The sequence below is a fragment of the Mesoplodon densirostris genome, chromosome 14 (genome assembly GCF_025265405.1).
Source record: "Mesoplodon densirostris isolate mMesDen1 chromosome 14, mMesDen1 primary haplotype, whole genome shotgun sequence".
NCBI lineage: Eukaryota > Metazoa > Chordata > Mammalia > Artiodactyla > Ziphiidae > Mesoplodon > Mesoplodon densirostris.
Window position 1 is genome coordinate 29349871 of NC_082674.1, and position 16597 is coordinate 29366467.

The window sequence follows — 16597 nt, forward strand, 5'->3', positions numbered from 1 at the left end:
ATTCTTTAAAATAGCAGTAGATCTTATGAATTTCCTTGGTGATAAGAACTATGACTTGTATTTTTAAATATTCTTTATTGAATCAAATCCCATGAAAATTCAGATTATTCTAGGGGGAAAATAGACATTTCACATTTGTTACTTTTGTGTCTGTCTTAGACTCTACTTCTGTCTTTATATCAAGTTGTTTCCTTAAAAATAACCTTTCAGAGTTTTGCTTCGTCATTCCTGCCTTGGTTCCTTCCAGTTTAGTCTCTCTACCTTTTCCGTTTGATACGTTTATATAGTGCTGGTAATTATAAGGGATTTAGAGCCATCACCTCTTGCCCAGCATCTTAAAGGCATTGTTTTTATTCTTTCTCTTAGAAATTCTAGTTTAGCAGGGAGAGGGGAACCTTAATTCTAATTTTAACTGGATAATTAGCTTGGGAACATTATTCTTTAAAATTCCCCAAGTAAACTAATAAATCATCATTGTTCTTAATCCTAAAATATGAATATGATATTAGTAAAAGTACAGCTATTTCTTAGCTTACCTGCTGATGTAGAATAAAGTATTATTATCATAATAGTACCTACAACCACTTGCTGCAGTGTTATGATACTTCAGAACCAAGGCTGCATTCATCCAAACTTCACCTTGGAGAGAAAACTCTTAGAGGATTATAGATTCCACTTGGTATTCCTGTCAGTAAACACATTCAAGAAGGACCAAGTTGACTCTTGTAGGCAAACGAATACTGCATTGGCTAGCACATGTTTCAAGGACAGCCTCTGAGGGAGAAGTACAGAGAAGGGAATGGGAGAAGGAGGAAGGAATGGATAGGTGAATAAATGAGTTAACAAACAAATCTGTTAAAGCCCTCTTAGGGCTTGAAAATGGCACAGTCTATGACAGGAGTGTGAAGCATTCATTTAATTCATTGTTTTCATTATATTGATATAAATACGTAGACCCTAGTGTTCGGTTCTCATTTCACTTAGCAGATTGTAGTTTGTCACTTGGGCAGTTATATACCAAGGGTTTCCCATGGGGCCATCTTCTTTTACAGCCCCTTAATTTGTCCAAGATGAGAAAGAACAGGGTTTATTTTTTTAGTTGAACACCACTGTTGCCACTTAGGGCTCCTTGGGATGAAACCTAAGGATTAATAGACTTAACTCAGCCTTCTCTGCTGCCCAGGAAGCCCAGCTAGGGTAAAGCTTGTAGAGGAGATGTTGAGCCTAAGAGAGGAGCTGCGGGTAGTGGACAGAAGACACAGGAGGGCAGGTTAGCACCTTTTGTAATAGGGTCATTCTCCTTTTAGAGAAAATAAGGAATTGTTGCTAAGAATTTTTTTGTCCACTTAAACTATGGTGATCTTTTAATAAACATTTATTTAATATCATCTTTCTGATCAACACAAAATTTAGGCACTGTAGCTTATTAAAGGGAAAAGAAAAGTTCATCCAGCCATTTCCCTTTATCCTTCGTGCTTCAGTCATGCCCCACAGGTGGAGCATTTTTCAGTAGGTATTCTTTTCTGACTAATGAAGTAATTACTGGACATTGACTGCAGGACTTCTTAAACGTTTTGTTCTTCATCAACATTTACGTAGCATTCCCAGGTCTGTGGATCCTTAAGTTCTCCTATCTGCTAAAAAATTCTGTAGATATCTCAGTAAAATGTTTAGTAGAGTCTCAAATTTCTCAAGAGGATGTGGTCGTCTGAGGAAGCCTGTGGTTCTGACAGAAGAAGGACTTCTGCCCTAATGCTGGCCTCCAACATTGACCAGCAATATATCCTTCACCTTCCTATTCATAGAGCTGCACATTCATCTTTTTGTACTGTGGTACCACTTTTCCCAATTAAATCAACAGTCATGTCATTGGGATTCTGACAGTCACATCCTAGAGCACCCAAGTGCTTGGACAATTCTAACCATTAGCAATGGGTGGGTGGTGGTCATGGCCACAGGGAGCTAATTACACATCACTCCAGGGGGTTTTGAGAGCAGAAGTTCAAGTCATTCTGCTTAATGAGAATATCGCTTCAGTGTCCCTTGGTCTAAGCACTTGGGCATCACTTGAGACTTTTAGATTTTCTAACCTCTGACAACATTTTAATTACCCAGGAAGAATAAGCATGGCTGTGACATCTGTCGCTGTAAGAAATGCCCAGAGCTCCCATGCAGTAAGATCTGCCCCTTGGGTTTCCAGCAGGACAGTCGTGGCTGTCTTATCTGCAAGTGCAGAGGTAAGTCCCAGTGCATAACCCTTCCCCGCTCGGAGCAATCAGAGGCACAGAAACCAAGAATGGAAGTCAATGAAATAATTTCAGTGATCTGTCCACTCTGACACCACTGTCACTCTCTAGAGGACCATCCCTTGTCATTTCATCTCAATGGAATAAGAGCTCAGAATAGAATTTAAAGGAATGGGCCCCACGTTGACCAAATTAATCACTTCTTAGCTCTTCAGTTTTACTTGTCTCAGGAACCTTAGCCTAAACCATCTTTATCTTGACCTCCATAGAGTCTCCCTCTGTCCAGCAGTGGATCGAGACGATTGATACAGCGAAGGTCCCTTTTCACAGCCCTTTGAGGGTGGGTGAGGCTAAACAGTCTGCTTGTGTATTTTCTTGGTAACACAGTTTTCCCTGAGAATGTAGACTTTTGCTAAATGACCACATGCCAGCCTGTAGTTGTGTATAGGTGTGAGTCCTGGGAGTACCTTTTGCAGGACTTACCCCTCAAGGGATGTTCCTGAAGCTGTGTGAGCCCTTACCCCAGCTCCAGCGCCACTGCCCACCCCAGTTGGTTTTAGTTGTCCACATGAGCCACAGATGAAGCAGTAAAAGACCCCTAAAGTTTGTTCTGTGTTTTTTCAGAGTTGGACAGTTACCACCATAACAGTGTTTTTAGGGGGTCAGAGTAAACAGAAATCTAGTCACTGCTTCAATTGTTCTGCTGAACAAAAATCTGTTAGTTACTAGCGGCCCAGGATTGCCCCACTGAATGATGATTTCTAGAGTGATTATTCTGCATGTATTAAACATATGTGTAACATTCACGCTGAAGTCAATCAGTGCTGTTTATAGAATATGAGAACGTACAGTGAAGGGAGGAAAAAAAGTTATAAGCCTACCAATAGCAGAGAAATGTATTTGCAGGGTTTTTTACGCCCTTTTTTCCTTTTTTCAAAATTGAGAGCATATTAACTTAAATCCTTTTCATGATCCTTTCCTGTGTCACAAGCTGTGCTGTGTAGACAGGATTTTTGGTGGCTGGGTAGCATTACCTGTAAGGAACTACAGGCTGTTTCTCCTGTGCAGTAGCTCCTTCTTTACCAGGCTGCCTTCTGTCTGTCCAGAGGTCCCTGCTGCAGCCGGGCCACCCGTCCTGTCAGGCACATGTCTGTCCATGGATGGTCATCATCATAAAAATGAGGAAAGCTGGCATGACGGGTGCCGGGAGTGCTACTGTCACAGTGGACGGGAAATGTGTGCTCTGATCACCTGCCCGGTGCCTGCCTGTGGCAACCCCACCATTCATCCGGGACAGTGCTGCCCGTCATGTTCAGGTAAAAGCTGACCGCCATCTCGTGTGCTCCCTAAGCAAATGACTTTTGCCTCATCACATCTGTAATTCCAGGGGAAGTGCAGGGGACGACCCCTGGAACATTTCAGCTCTCTGGTTTTTGTCAGCAATAGCCACGAGTGTCAGCCAGGTGCTATAAATGATTAGCCAAAAACCAGAGAATTATTCTAAAGCTCTAAAACCACTCTCCTTATTTTTGAAGGTTTACTCAATTACATTGGTCTTTGAACTACATTTGTGAACAGGTTTGCGGGCTTATGTACTTAAAGCTCCAGCTCTCCATCTTACAGATAGTGTATTAAGGCTGAATGTCTTAGTTAATTGGAGGGGGTTGTTGTTAATTTTATTCCATGAAAGCTTCTTATTTATAAAGTAATATTCAAGAGGGAGAAAATTACTGAAGTCTGTGGATACTGCTTTTTTTTAAAATTAATGGATATGTGGTAGTCTTGCCAAATGGAGATGTTTAGAGTGACCATACATCCAGAACATTTACAGTCTTAATGGTAATCAAGGTAAGTTAGTAGAAGAACATAACAGATTTATAATTCATAGCGGTCCAAATTATGGTTGTCCATAACAGTAATTATTACCATAATACCTCATCTAGTGCCTTTGATCCAAAGAGCTCAGCATGGTTTCATAGTTATTATTTCTTCCACCGAGTGGAGGCCACTGGATTAGGGAAAAATATGCTTAGACAGTTTTTGTTTGGAAAACAGACACAGAGGGATAAGCTTTCTTACCCCAAGTAAAATAGTGTGTCAGCTAGAGGGCCAGGGAGACATGAAGTCTCCTGATTCTTGCATCAGATTTCTTTTAAAGTTGAAATGTACTGTCCGGTTTTGGGGTAGAGATTGTATTTCCCCGGTCAGTCTTGGTTCTGTATCTCCCTGCACCTGTGCAACGGGTGCAGTCAGGAACCTGAGGCCTGGGCCTTTTGCAACAAGGCAGGCCCGGCCTGGGAGGGAGGTACCACATGCTGGCACCTCAGTCTGCACCTGCTTTGCCTGCCAGGGAGGGGGTTGGCAGAGAGGCACTGGAAGTCCTTTTTAGCCCTGACATTCTACACACCTCAGTAACTAAGGTATCAAAGTGACAGGCAGCCCCCATACCCCTATAGGGGACCAGATGACAGTTGTTGTGTTTTGTTTTGCATAGTTAAGCCAGATGTGCTCTGTATCAAAACTGCTTCCTTATTCGCATGTTTTGCTAGTTAAATATGATAAACCACTAGTGCCCACTGAAACAGAAGATAAATGAACAATTTAATGAGACAGAACTCTGTGTTGACTCTTTGGGGAAGGAAAAATCATTTGTTCCAATGAAGACCCCATGCTTTAATTATAGGCATGAGCGTGCAGAGTGTGGCCTGCACCTGGGTCTTTGCTAAACGGTGTACTCGGTGAAGAACTCCGACCAGTGGAAATGCAAAGATATCAGTAAGAATAGGTGATTGACTTAGGCACTGAAAGTCAGTGAAACCCAATCTAGTTTTCTCTATTACAGAGATATGGCATGTTCTTAAACACACACGGAATTATTGATGTATTATTGTGGATGTGTGACTAGATACATACATACATATAAAAACATACAGGTATTGATATATATGGATGTGCAGGTATGTTTCTTTCCAAAAGTCTTTAGTGAGTTGCCACATATGGATCTTTCTGAATAGAGACCCCAGCATTGTTGCAGTTGTGGACTCCTACTTCAAAGAATATTTTCTCCTGCCTTCTATTCAAGGATCAGCTGTTTTTCCTTCTGAGATAAGTGAGCAGCCTCTGAACTCTTCTGACAGAAGATTCACCAAATGATACTGTTTCTCAGATTTTTTTTTCCCTTTCTTACCCTCTACCTTTCGGTTTTTCTATCCCCTCCATCTATCTGGTCACTCATGTTTTGCCTTGAGGCACATGGATATATATATAGCAAAGGAATTCAGAGAGTAAGACACCTGCAAACACATGGTTTTTCTTCTGACCACTTCCTTACATGTCAGCATTTAAAAGGGAAGCAATTGTCGATCCTCTCCAAGTCCTTTCAAAAGGGAGACTTTTTCCAACAGTAGTTTACTAATAGTCTCTGGAACTATTTTTTCTTTTTCTATAAACGGTGAGAAATGCACTTTTATCTCATCACAGCTCAATTTTCATTCTAATTATCTTCCTTTCTACTTCCCTCATATACTAGAAAGTTTGGCCCAGTTGGTTATGAATGTAAGCGTTGGCTGATGTCAGTTTTCTGTGATATGTCCACTTGGTCAAAGTTCCAGTCTTTACTAGCTCCCTTGAGATAAAGCTGTATTAAAAGTTATACAATGCCTTCTTAGCTGGAGCTGGGCCCACACCACTGTATCTCAGCAGTATTGCTACCTCTCAGGCTGACCACTGCTTTGAAAGTCACAGCCCGTGAGTTCTTAGGAGACGTCAGCTCTGAGTATCTCTGCACAAACAGGGTAGTTCTTCTGAGGCCCAAATTCCACTGATCTCCAAGCGTGAGCCTGCCATGGTGTCTCCAGATGGCTTCTCCGCAGGGTTCCACACTGTCAGCACCTTCTTGAAACGCCTTTTGTATTTGGATGACACAAATATGGTTAATATCTTCATACTTCTCATTTCACCAGCACAACTTGAGGGCAACTCCCAGTACCTCTCCAGACATTTTCAGCATTAAATTCCCTCTCTATCACTATCATCTCACCAAAAGCCCCACATCGCCTCTTGTCTGGGGAAAGAACTCATAGTTATCATCGGCCCCTGGGCGTTTACCTCTCTTGATCATATCGCCAAACAAATGTTTAGTCTCAGGTGAGGGTTCAGACTGTTGATTCTGAAAGAGCATTCCTGCTCGGTGTGCCGGCAGCTGGTCGGGATTGGGGTGTGTCCTGCTCAACAGTAGGACTTATTTCTAAGCCTGAGAGGACTCAGGGTCCCAGAGATAATGAAGTGAATGGGGCACAAATCAGTTTACAATTGTATTTAATCTGGAGGTGTATCCATGATCCAAACAAACATAGACTTGGGTTCAGATCCCTTGTCTGCCCTTAATACTCTGAGTTCTCAGTTTCTGTATATGTTAAATAGGATAACAGTACCTATTCACATGATTGGTGTAAGGAATAAATGAAGTCACATATGTAAAGCACTAACATGGAAACTGGACCATAGGAAACATTCAGCAAATGAGAGATCTTTATTCTAGATAACCCTACACATTCGCAGGCATCCCCTAAGAGGCTCCTCCTGTTCTCTTCAACAGTAGGAGTCCCTGTAAATTTTTTTTTTTTTTTTTTTTTTTTTTGCCGTATGCGGGCCTCTCACTGTTGTGGCCTCTCCCGTTGCAGAGCACAGGCTCCGGACGCGCAGGCTTAGCGGCCATGGCTCACGGGCCCAGCCACTCCGTGGCATGTGGGATCTTCCCGGACCGGGGCACGAACCCGTGTCCCCTGCATCGGCAGGCGGACTCTCAACCACTGTGCCACCAGGGAAGCCCCCTGTAATTTAATTATCTCGTTGGAGCCTCTCGTTACTGTTGACAAACTGGAACCACTTGAACCTCACTTCCTGAAACTAGCTCTTCTGCTGTTGCCTTATATTTCTGTGCATGGAATGTTTTCTTCCCTGTGTTCTTGAGGGAAACAGCCAATTCATCTTCTCTGTCCCTTAAAGCCCACAGCACCAGGTTCTTCCCGAGCTGGTAAGACTGAGATGAATAATTTCTTGTGTTTGGATTTTGTGTCGTTCCCCAGATGACTTTGTGGTGCAGAAGCCGGAACTCAGCACCCCCTCCATTTGCCATGCCCCTGGGGGAGAGTACTTTGTGGAAGGAGAAACGTGGCACATTGACACCTGTACTCAGTGCACCTGCCACAGTGGGCGGGTGCTGTGTGAGACAGAGGTGTGCCCCCCGCTGCTCTGCCAGAACCCCACGCGCACCCAGGACTCCTGTTGCCCACAGTGTCCAGGTAACCGGCACTGCGCCTCGGGATGCACTGGGCCGGTGGGGAGGGGCTGCAGCCTGGGCATTGTCATTCTGCAGGACCGGTGGGCTGGGTTGAGCCCCACGTGAGAGTGTGCCAGACCCAATCACCAGTAACCCAGGCAGGAGCATCTGGCAGGCAGCTTTCTAAATTCATTCTTTTCTATCGACCACATATTTGTGCAATCAATATGCCTTGCACCTGAGGTGACTTTGAACAACAACAGCAAAAAAAAAATTGTTTCTTTCTACCTTTTTTTTCTTAACCCTACATCTCAGACTCAGGAGGCAGTCCTGCTATACCAGATTATTCCAGATGATTTTGCTAATGTGAAAAGTCATCTTTGTCTTTACAAAATGTGAAGAGCAGTTATTGATAAATAATGTAAATATAATTCTTTGAAATATATAAGGATGGTGAAGATACTTTGAGAATGTTAAACAGAGGAATCGCTAAAAGATGCATAATGCCCACCTTCTCAAATCTGGTGATTAAGTTAAGATCCAAAAGTACTAAGTGACCAGCACTGCATATGTACAAAGAGTACTGTTGTTTTCTTTTTTTTTTTTAGTTCTCAGATAATCTGGCCTTAGCAGGTGAATTTATGGTCATGAAACAAATATAATGAAATTTTGTCAGACTTTGAAACATAAGTTGCTGATTATGCAATGAAAGTAGCAATTCTAATTAACACTAGAATATATGACTTAATTTATATATGTATAATTACCAAGTTGACAGCACACTAGTTTTGTTGTTGCTCAGTCTTTTATCTTTTCAACTTAAATCAGTAATCATTTACCTTCTAAATGTATGTTCTTAGAGCATTTCTGCTCAGTAAAACATAAGCCCTTGTATTTTATTACTTTTCTTACATTGGATTATCTAGTCAGCCAGCTAGCATCTATTATTCTGTCATTATATAACCAGCGTAGTTGATGTCCAGAATTCTTCCTGGGTTCACACTGATGAGATTTTTTAATTGCATCAGAGGAAATTGTAGGGATAGCAACATTATTTGCTGTTGTCATCATGCCCTGCTGCTGAGGTGTTATCATCTTAGTACAGAATCTTTGGCGTAATTTTCAACCATGTTAATCTGAAAAGCTTAATTAGTGCAGCGTCTTTTCTAGTATAAGAAATAGTTCAGACGTATTATGTTGTTAGGATGTACCCTAGTCCCTCCTATATTTTTATCATCACTCTTTTACTTAGACACAAACCCTAATATTTCTCTGTTAATATATGACCATGATTATTCCCATCCTCCTGGTGGAAACTACTCTGAGTGGTCTCTTCACTGGTGATCATGAATTTATATCCGTTTATATATTCATTTTACAAGTGCTTATGGAATGCCTGAATTGAGCCATGGGGATCCCGGGGTTGATGAGAACAGCCACAACTCCTATCCTATGGAGCAGTAATCCAAAAGAAGAGCTGAACAATCCAGTACTCCACCTTTAAGTAAATCATGACAGAGTGAGAGGAGTGCCTGGAAAGGAAAGCATTAAGAGCACATGTAACCCAGGACGCTTTAACTAAAGTGGGAAGTACCTCTGTTCCCACTTGTCCGAGGATCTGAGGACAAATATAGGGGTTGGCCCAGATTTATTGGTGGGACACCTGACTGGGCTCAGAGGTTCAGCCCAGGCAAAGAACAAGAGCTCCCTGGAAATGGGACTCCTGTGTGTGCCAAGGACTGATTTCTTAGAGCCAGGTCTCAAGGCCAGTGCGCATGAGCAGAGGCCCTGCCGATTCTAGCAGAGTAGAGACCTCCCATCTAGAAACAGGAACAAGCACCCCATGTGTGCCTGGCTTTGGCTTCTCCTTTATAAACGTATGCCTAGGTGACTCTTCCTTACTTTACATATAACTTGAGAGATACTTCAGTGATAGCCTTCATCTTAAATGTCAGGACTTCGTTTCCTAGAGCAGTATTCTGAAGGTTACACTTAAATCTGTGAATAAGATTTTTCACATCTAGAAAAATACCATCTCTAATCTTAGGATACTTGCATCCTAAAGTTGTCCCAAAATGATACATATGTACAACTAGAAGAGTTGCATCCCTCATGGTGATTGTATCTCCTGGGATGCCTTGTCGTTCCCTCTGTCCTTAACTCCCCCTCTCCTCTGGCCTGGTTTAGAGCAAGGTCTAGAAACGGAAGTGGGCTCATGAAGAAAGACTGAGCATCCCTGTAGGTGATGATACTTCACCAAGGTGAGAAAGGCAGAGAATAGAAAAGCACTTCTTTCTTTTTTCACACTTTTAAAATTCTCTTTCATTTTTGATTTTTTAAAGTTGGAAAGAAGCATAGCACAGAAGAGAGATCTCTCTTTTCTTCTTTTATTTCCCTGGTATAGAAATAAAAAGAATGAATGAACGCCAGTGAAAGAACTGGTAAAAACAAAATAAGTGAGTTAATATTTAGAATCAGAGTGTAAAGAAGGGGTCTCATTTTTTCCTAAAAATGGAAAGAAAGGCCCAAAGAAGGAGGATAGCCTGGGCAAGATTCCCAAATGATATCTTCAGTCAGGGCTCAGAAGTCTCTTGCCCTGGGGGCTAAAGACCTGCAGCCGCTGCATCTCAGCTGCAGCTCTCACTCCAGCTCTGCTGGCTCATTCCCATGTCTCCTGGGGTCCCCTCCAGACTCTAGGATGTTCATTTCAGCTACTATTTCATGCTTCCATCGCTGCCGTCCCTGCTTCCTCTTCTCAGTTTTCAGACACCAGATTGGGTGTTGCTTGCAAGAGCTAAGCTGTCATAACACACAGAAACCTCGTGGCAATTTGCAGAGCCTCATGTAGACTAGTGTGAGTTGCCCTGATTTCCAGCCAAATCAAAAGTTAACATCAGTCAATCTCTTAAAAAGAAATTATCCCTAGACATGGATGATCCAGAAAAGATGCCTGAGAAAGTAATCCCATTTTACCAGCTTTAACTCATATGCATGTGATCTATGGAAACTTACTTAAAATTGGACCTGAAGCACATTTGGAACAATGGAACAATTGGCTGTTCTTTCACTGTCGCTGCCTTCAGGCCTGGCAGTAGGAGATACAGTTACACGCTTTGGGTTCAGAGCCCAAAATAAAGCAATTGCCCCGCTTCTCAAAGAGACTCTTCTTGTCAAATCAAACTTGCTGGCTGTAGGGCGTATTCAGGAGGTGGATGGGAGGAAAATGGGACACTTAGAGCTCCTGCATCGTTGTGATAACTACGTGTATATGAAAGAGCAGACTTCATGATGTCGACTATGAGAACAGATGATAATTCTTCTGACCCTGTATCCTTTGAGAAAATGGGATTCTCTTAGAGGTTTGCTGGGTGGGACCATCGTGGCTTTTTCTAGACTCTCAAGTGCAAAGGTGGTTGGAAGTGCTCTCTTGTCAGTGCAATTGTGACATTTCTAAACTAGGAAACCTCACTAACTAGTATTACACTTTCCTTTGTTATATCCCAGGCAGCTTTCTGCTTGAGCTTACAGCTCTCAAGTCAGTTCAGTGAATGGCAAGACCCAAAGAGATATCTGGGTTTTCTGGTGACGTTCTTTTCTGTTTCAAGTTGTTACTAGATCTGGAGACCCTCTGGTCTGTATTTATGTAGCAAAAACACACAAGTCTTGCAGATGATTTCTCTGTAGCTGCATCCTCAGGAGTGATTTACATTTCCCATCATCTTTCAGCCATTAATGTGAATGCCTGAACACTGAAGTGTTACATACAGTTTGAAAATCTGTTTGGGTATTAATTGGTTAGGACTGCATGCGGCTGCAAGTAAGAGAAAACCCAGCTACAGTTTTTAAACAGAGGTTTCTTTTCCATACATTATGAGAAGCTTGGAGACAGATGTTGATCCCATTGATTTAGTGTCTTGGTGATATCAAGGCCTCTCTCTTACAGGTATGGTAAGGGTATTATAGCTACAGGCGACACACTCATATTCAAGGCAGGAAGAATGTGGAAGCGTGTGGGTAGCTTCACATCTGCCCTTCTGTTAAGAAAGTGAAGGCTTTCCCAGAAATCCCTGATTAGCCAGTGAATCCGTTAGCCACAGCCAGGTGACATGGCCACCCCCAGCTGTGCCGGAGACTAGAAAAGGAGGGAGCAGTGGTCCCACGTGACATATCCCCCTTGTGATCCAGATCCTCAGCCACCCCACCCCCGACCTTAAAATCAGGAGTTCGTTAAGGAAGAAAGGTAGAGTGGATATCGTGCAAGCAACTAACAGAATCTCTGCAACAGATCTTTTGTGGTCTTTGTTGTTTTTGTTTTAAAACTCCAGGCCCTGTCCGAGTCAGATGTGCTGTGTCATTACTGAGTCCATTTTAAGGAGGCCCACAAAGCCCTGGTGACCGAGCGTGCTTTGTGTGGGACAGAGTGAAACTCGCTGTGTTGCACAGTGGGTGGCCCGCAGCATCTTCTTTTCTGCTGACCTTCTGTTCCTTTTTCCAGATGAGCCTCTCCAGCCTTCCTCATCCCATAATGACAGCGTGCCTAGTTACTGCAAAAATGATGAAGGGGATATATTCCTGGCAGCGGAGTCCTGGAAGCCGGATGTGTGTACCAGCTGCGTGTGCATGGATAGCGTAATTAGCTGTTACTCTGAGTCTTGCCCTTCCGTATCCTGTGAAAGACCTGTGTTGAGAAAAGGCCAGTGTTGTCCCTACTGCATAGGTAAGACCAAGAAAAAAAATCCTTCCTTTCTCCCAGTGGCCACTAAATCTACATTGACAGCCATTTGCCTAGATCAGTTAATAATTTTGAAATCTGTTTTTCTGGTTGACGTGCCACATAGAATCAATGTAGTCACATCAGGCGCAGGAAAGACATGGAGGATGTGTTCCCGAGATAAAGCATATTAAGAATAAGAAATGCTCTCTGAGGATGTCGTGATGCTATAGCGCTGTCTCTCTTGGACTCCTTTGCCATTTCAGAATTTTCAGTATTGGAACTCTTCCTTCACGCTGTTACTGACCGTGGTCCTTTTGCCCACAGAGAAACACCATGTCCCATATCAGAGTACACTTAGTGCCTAAGCTTGCCACTGCTTTGAGATCAGCTAAATACCAGATACTAATTTAATCCCCCAATTACTCCTCTGTCTGCTAACACTTAATTGATTCTATTTAAACCATGTGGTTGTCCGTGTGGAGGGCTTAGGGACACAGAGTGAGGCCTGAGTAACTGACAGAGCCCTCTCCTTCATGTGACCCACGGGGATACATCTTGTGAGCAGAGGACATATGTATATCAGCCCCTGACGTCTATACCAAAACTGGTCCTATGGACACAAGCCAGATGCCGTTCTGGAGTCCAGAAGGCGAGGCTAAGACAGCTGGCAGCTCTAATACAGGCACAGTCCCTGCTCCCAAGGCTCTCACTCTCTGTGATTGCTTTTGTCTCAAGTAAAGCTCATAAAGTCACGTGAAAGACAATGACATATCTCAGTCCAGTTGTGAACCTGTAATCAGAGTTAGCAGGTGAAAAATTAGGCAAGCTGTATTAATGACAGGCATCATGCAATGTATTGTTGAAGATTTTTGCATGCTTCGTAGATGCAAGTCAGTGCATATATTTGGGGTGATGCCTGAGGAGGAGGAGAAATCCTCCGGCCACAGGGCTTTGTAACAATCCCCATAGATGAGTTGATAAATGGCGCTCAGGTGCACACCAGCCACCGTTCAAGCTTATCAGGACAGCTCCTCTGGCCACTCTATGGGGCCACTTCCTCTGAAGACTTATTCTACACATTGGTATACAAGAGACGAAAGATTTTTAAAGCATAATTTCTGGTCTCAGGAATTGTACAGAGCTTGAGTTTCTCAATGTAATGGTCAGGGAATATTAAAAATTATGTGTGAAAGATGGATTCTCTACTTCGAATAGGGTGGCTGTCTATCCAATTTATTCTTTAAACCATGCTTTTGTGAGTGAAGTGGGGACTGTTAATAATTATGTTGGGACCTGGGCTGTAGGCCAGGAGTGTCCCTAGTAAATCGGGACATACGGTTGCTGCACCTCTTAGTGACTGGAGCGTTGGGTCTGCTGTAATACCCATAATCTTCATAGCTCCGAAATGGAGCCAAAAATGTATCAAGGCATCCACCCAACTTACTGCTACGTGTCTTCTCAGAGAGCTGACCAACAGTCATCTGGAAAGTGGCACAGCCCTTGGTGAGACCTGAATGAAAGGTGTAACCAGGCCACTATTTCAGACCAGGGTGTTGGTGGAGGGAGGGGGAAATGTCCAGCCAGGACCACTGTATTTAAATACCAAAACTTCAGTCCTAAAGGAAACCGTTTATAAATCAACCAGGGGCACTTGGATCACAGTTGGAAACTAGGGACCAGGAGGCCAGAGAATTCTGTTACCTTCAGAGGAAAAACCCAGCAGTGAATTTCTTGTGTGTTGAAAACCCTCAAATTTAATTTTTTTTAGATAAAAAAAGTTCCTGTTGTGTTTTGCTACTTAATTGGTAAATATGTGATTAGTAAATTACTCAACTAGTAAATTTGTTTCCACGTGATAACAGTAAATCACTTCTCTTTCTCACAAAACCAAACTTATGGAAAGAAACCTGCATATCATAGTATTCTGTGTTGTCTTTTTTTTTTTTTTTTTCTTTTGCCTGTATGTTTTCCTATTCCAATTCCTGCATTATTTAGACCAGCAGTCCCCAACCTTTTGGGCACCAGGAACCGGTTTCGTGGAAGAGAGTTTTTCCATGGAGGGTGTAGTGTTGGTTCAGGCTGGTAGTGCAAGTGATGGGGAACGACGGGCAGATGAAGCTTCACTCACTCACCCGCCGCTCACCTCCTGCTGTGCGGCCTGGTTCCTAACGGGCCTCAGACTGGTAGCGGTCACAGCCCAGGGGCTGGGAACCCCTGATTTAGACCACACATTCATCTTTAGTGTGGGGAAGAAAATACCAATTTGGCCCCAATTTGTGACTTTGATTTCAAGTTAGATTGTAAGTACTTTCACTAAATTGTGGTTCATATGAGCTCATAATGATAGAGTGGAAATTTTGTTTCTGTTACATCTCCCTCCACAACTACTACCCCCTCCCCTTGACGCAGGTATAACTGTACTGTATAAACCTATGACGTATCTCCTGGGGAACGTATTGGGGAGTCTTAACATTTGAAGCGTGATGCTGTGTGCTGTTGTCCTTGCATTCATCTTCGTGCTTCATACATGTTTTCTTACTGAAATAGTCATTAGGAGCCTCTGTATGCATCGTACTTTTCTACAAGTAGCAAGGACCAGGTTATGTCCAAGCATATGAAGTCAAGTTCAGTTCATGACTGTGATATGGGGATTTTCTGACCCTCCCGTTTGCTCCCTTGGCCTCTCCAGGCTTATTCTCTTGTCAGCTTCCCGTCAGTGTGGTCCCTCTGTGAGGGCACCAAGCCTGGGCAGCACTAGTACACCTGCAGGCAGTTACTGGCGATGCCCCAGTGGCAGAGCCTGCCTCCCCATCCAGATCGTCTGGCAAAGGAGGAAGGTAGGAAGGCAGTCATTCTGCATGTCATAAAGCCCCCAGTTGCTTCTCAGCAGGCATCGAGGACCAGTGCTTTCATTGTCCCCTGTTTTAGGCTTTCTCAGTTTGAACCCAGCTCCTTATTAGCCCAGATAATCTGTCCCCGGGGTCACATGTGCCTCCTCCAAGCCTACAGTGCTGACCTCACCATGGCTGCAGGTCTCCTCCCTGGGAGAATGTTCTCCCTACTCAGTCAAATATGGATCTCTGAAAACCTCAAACCTGCCTTTAATCTGGCTTCTTTTTTAGTGTTAAAACCCCTGAAGAAAAGTGTGCTTGCTTTCACCTTGTAAAGTAGCCTTTTTTCTTACCACAAGAGAATTGAAGAGGGTGATCCTACTAAAAGTAGTGTAATTACGAATGTTTGTGTTCCTTTCAGATAAATTATCAAGTCACTAAAGTGCAGTGATAATGCTTCTCTTGTAGTGTGTGAAGGCCTCATATTATGTGTGCTAATTTAATAGAATGTGTAATACAGATGTAATTAATAGGATTGATGATTAATTTTGAAAAGTGAACAGCTTTGTCTAATTACTTATAATACCCATCATTAGGGAATTCATCCTTGTCCTAGAAGGAAACTAAGTAGTAATTACCCAATCATTTTAATGGAACATCTTCTGATTCCCTAATTTTTTTATATTCCAGCTTCCTACACAAATACACACAAACTTAGATTTTATTTTCATAGGCTTTTTGACTGTAATGATGGCTTAAAGAAAGGGGAACAAGAATCAAGAGATGACTTGAATGTAGATCGGGGCGGGGGCGGGGGGAGGATAAAAGGCCTGGTGGGAAATCTAATGTGTGATAGCAGATTTGATATGTGGTTCCTTGTAAACAACAGATGCCTTCGCCATGACAGACTTCACCATGCAAGATAGCCTTGATAGCCTTATCACTGACTACATGCTGCATGCCTTTCTAACCTTTCTGGAGCAAAAAATTATTTCGGTGCTTCAGTGAGATCTTTATTCCATCACTCCTAAAGGGCAGCAAACAATTAAGCCCAAAACCCTTACAGCATCGGCACTTCCTGTGCCTGAGGGGATGCTTGTCCTGACACATCACCCTTGCTCTGATGTTTGTGTGGGTGATGCTTCTGCGAAGGGCCAGACTCTAGCAACTTCTGTCTAGCAAGGTCATCCCAGCAGATCTGCATCATGGCCAGGGGTGCACTCATTCCTGAATGTTATGTTCATAACTATTGTATTTATATTATGTAATATAAAATTTATATTATCTCTTACGAAAATATTATAAAGAAAGGCACTACCTTGATCATAAAGATCTTTCTTAATTTAATGTATGAGGTGTTCGAGCTCATATTGCTGCTACATCATACCTGTTGACTTTGGAAATGTAGATGCTCAGGTGTCCCCCCGATGAAGAGTTGCATAAGCAACTCTTGTGTTGGCCAAGTCATAAGTATGACTCAGTGCATAGAATGTTGTTTTGAAACTTACCATTTGGCAAGCATTTT

At 42.9% G+C, this 16597-nt stretch overlaps 1 protein-coding gene across 3 annotated transcripts in view; it reads left to right on the plus strand.

Annotated features, from left to right (window-relative positions):
• Positions 1-16597, plus strand: part of CRIM1 (cysteine rich transmembrane BMP regulator 1) — a 206668-nt gene that overhangs the window by 161740 nt on the left and 28331 nt on the right. For 2 of the 3 annotated variants that reach the window (XM_060117584.1, XM_060117583.1), the window contains 4 exons: positions 2116-2237; positions 3353-3562; positions 7334-7549; positions 12023-12244. In XM_060117584.1, coding sequence (XP_059973567.1) covers positions 2116-2237; positions 3353-3562; positions 7334-7549; positions 12023-12244 — 770 coding nt within the window. The remainder of the gene's footprint in view (positions 1-2115; positions 2238-3352; positions 3563-7333; positions 7550-12022; positions 12245-16597) is intronic. The other variant, XM_060117582.1, reaches the window with a different exon arrangement.